The following is a 1,307-nucleotide window of genomic DNA, read 5'->3' on the forward strand; positions in this document are numbered from 1 at the left end:
GGACCGGCTGCCTCCTGCACGCCCCCTATTGGGGATGGAGCCCACAACCCGGGCCTGTGCCCTGACCGGGAATCGAACTGTGACCTCCTGGTTCCTGGGTCACCGCTCAACCCCTGAGCCACACCGGCCGCATGTATCTTATTCTACATATTTTAACCCCATAGCACGTGGCTTGCTTTAGGCAGTCAGTGCTCATTTAGATTCACTTTTCCCGGGTCCTCCCGGCGTCCTCGTATTTCTGCCCAAGACCAGTTCCCGCTGCCTGCACTCCCTCCTCCTGGGCTGTGCTCCGTGCGAGTCTATCTGTAAGTCCTTAGTTTTTGTTGGATGGGGACACATCTTCATTCCACTCCCTTTTTTAACACCGGCTGGTGTAGCTCGGTGGTTGAGCATCAACCCATGAACGAGGAGGTCAGGGCACAGGCCTAGGTTTTGGGCTCGATCCTCAGTCTTCATTCCACTCTCTTTTTTAACACCGGCCGGTGTAGCTCGGTGGTTGAGCATCAACCCGTGAACGAGGAGGTCAGGGTTCGATTCCCGGTCAGGGCACAGGCCTAGGTTTTGGGCTCGATCCTCAGTGCGGGACGTGCAGGAGGCAGCCAACCCATGATTCTCTCTCATCATTGATGTTTCTCTCTCTCCTCCCTTCCTCTCTGACAACAATAAAAACAATTTTGTTATGAAAGGAAAGTGGCCGTAGGAGAGGCTCTGGCTAATGCTCTTCCCCCAGAGGCGATGTTTATTTTCCTGGCGACAGCTGGAGAGGGCGGGCTCGGCGTGAACGGCTCAGGGCCGTGCCTTTCGGGGCCCCACCTACTCGGGGCCAGGGCTGCACCCGGCTCTCAGCCTCTTCTCCAGGCTGGCATCGCCGTTTGAAGGACCCCCACCTCCACGAGCCCGTTCTCGCCCTGTCCCAGCACGCATGGCGTGCGCGCACACACACATGCACGTGCACACACATGCACACACACACTTGCACACGCACACGCACGCACTGTTAGTGATCCGCCGTCTCTTTCTTTTCAGATCGGCTGGTTTCCTTCGACCTACGTGGAAGAGGAGGGCATCCAGTGACAGGGACGCAGGCGGGACTCGGGGACTGTCGTGGGCGTCCGTGTCCAGTCCTGGGACCCAGAGGGGGACACGCCTGCCGACCTTCCATCTCCAACAGCCCGCGGGGATGGGGAGGGTGTTCAGAGTCCTAACCGCAAACCGCGCCCCGTCCGTCTGCCCTCGGTGGCCTGTCCTGGGTTCGCCGCTTGTACATAGAGGAATCGGGCGGCCTGCGTGGCTGCCCCGCCGGAGCG

The 1,307-nt window shown here is 59.6% G+C and overlaps 1 protein-coding gene across 1 annotated transcript in view; it reads left to right on the plus strand.

Moving 5' to 3' along the window:
• VAV2 (vav 2 guanine nucleotide exchange factor) overlaps nt 1–1,301 on the plus strand; it is a 78,952-nt gene extending 77,651 nt beyond the window's left edge. Inside the window, exon 28 of the mRNA XM_014544219.1 lies at nt 1,014–1,301. Coding sequence (XP_014399705.1) covers nt 1,014–1,074 — 61 coding nt within the window. The 3' untranslated portion in view covers nt 1,075–1,301. The remainder of the gene's footprint in view (nt 1–1,013) is intronic.
• Nucleotides 1,302–1,307: the final 6 nt, after the last annotated feature.

This window comes from Myotis brandtii, unplaced genomic scaffold (genome assembly GCF_000412655.1).
Source record: "Myotis brandtii unplaced genomic scaffold, ASM41265v1 scaffold357, whole genome shotgun sequence".
Classification (NCBI taxonomy): domain Eukaryota; kingdom Metazoa; phylum Chordata; class Mammalia; order Chiroptera; family Vespertilionidae; genus Myotis; species Myotis brandtii.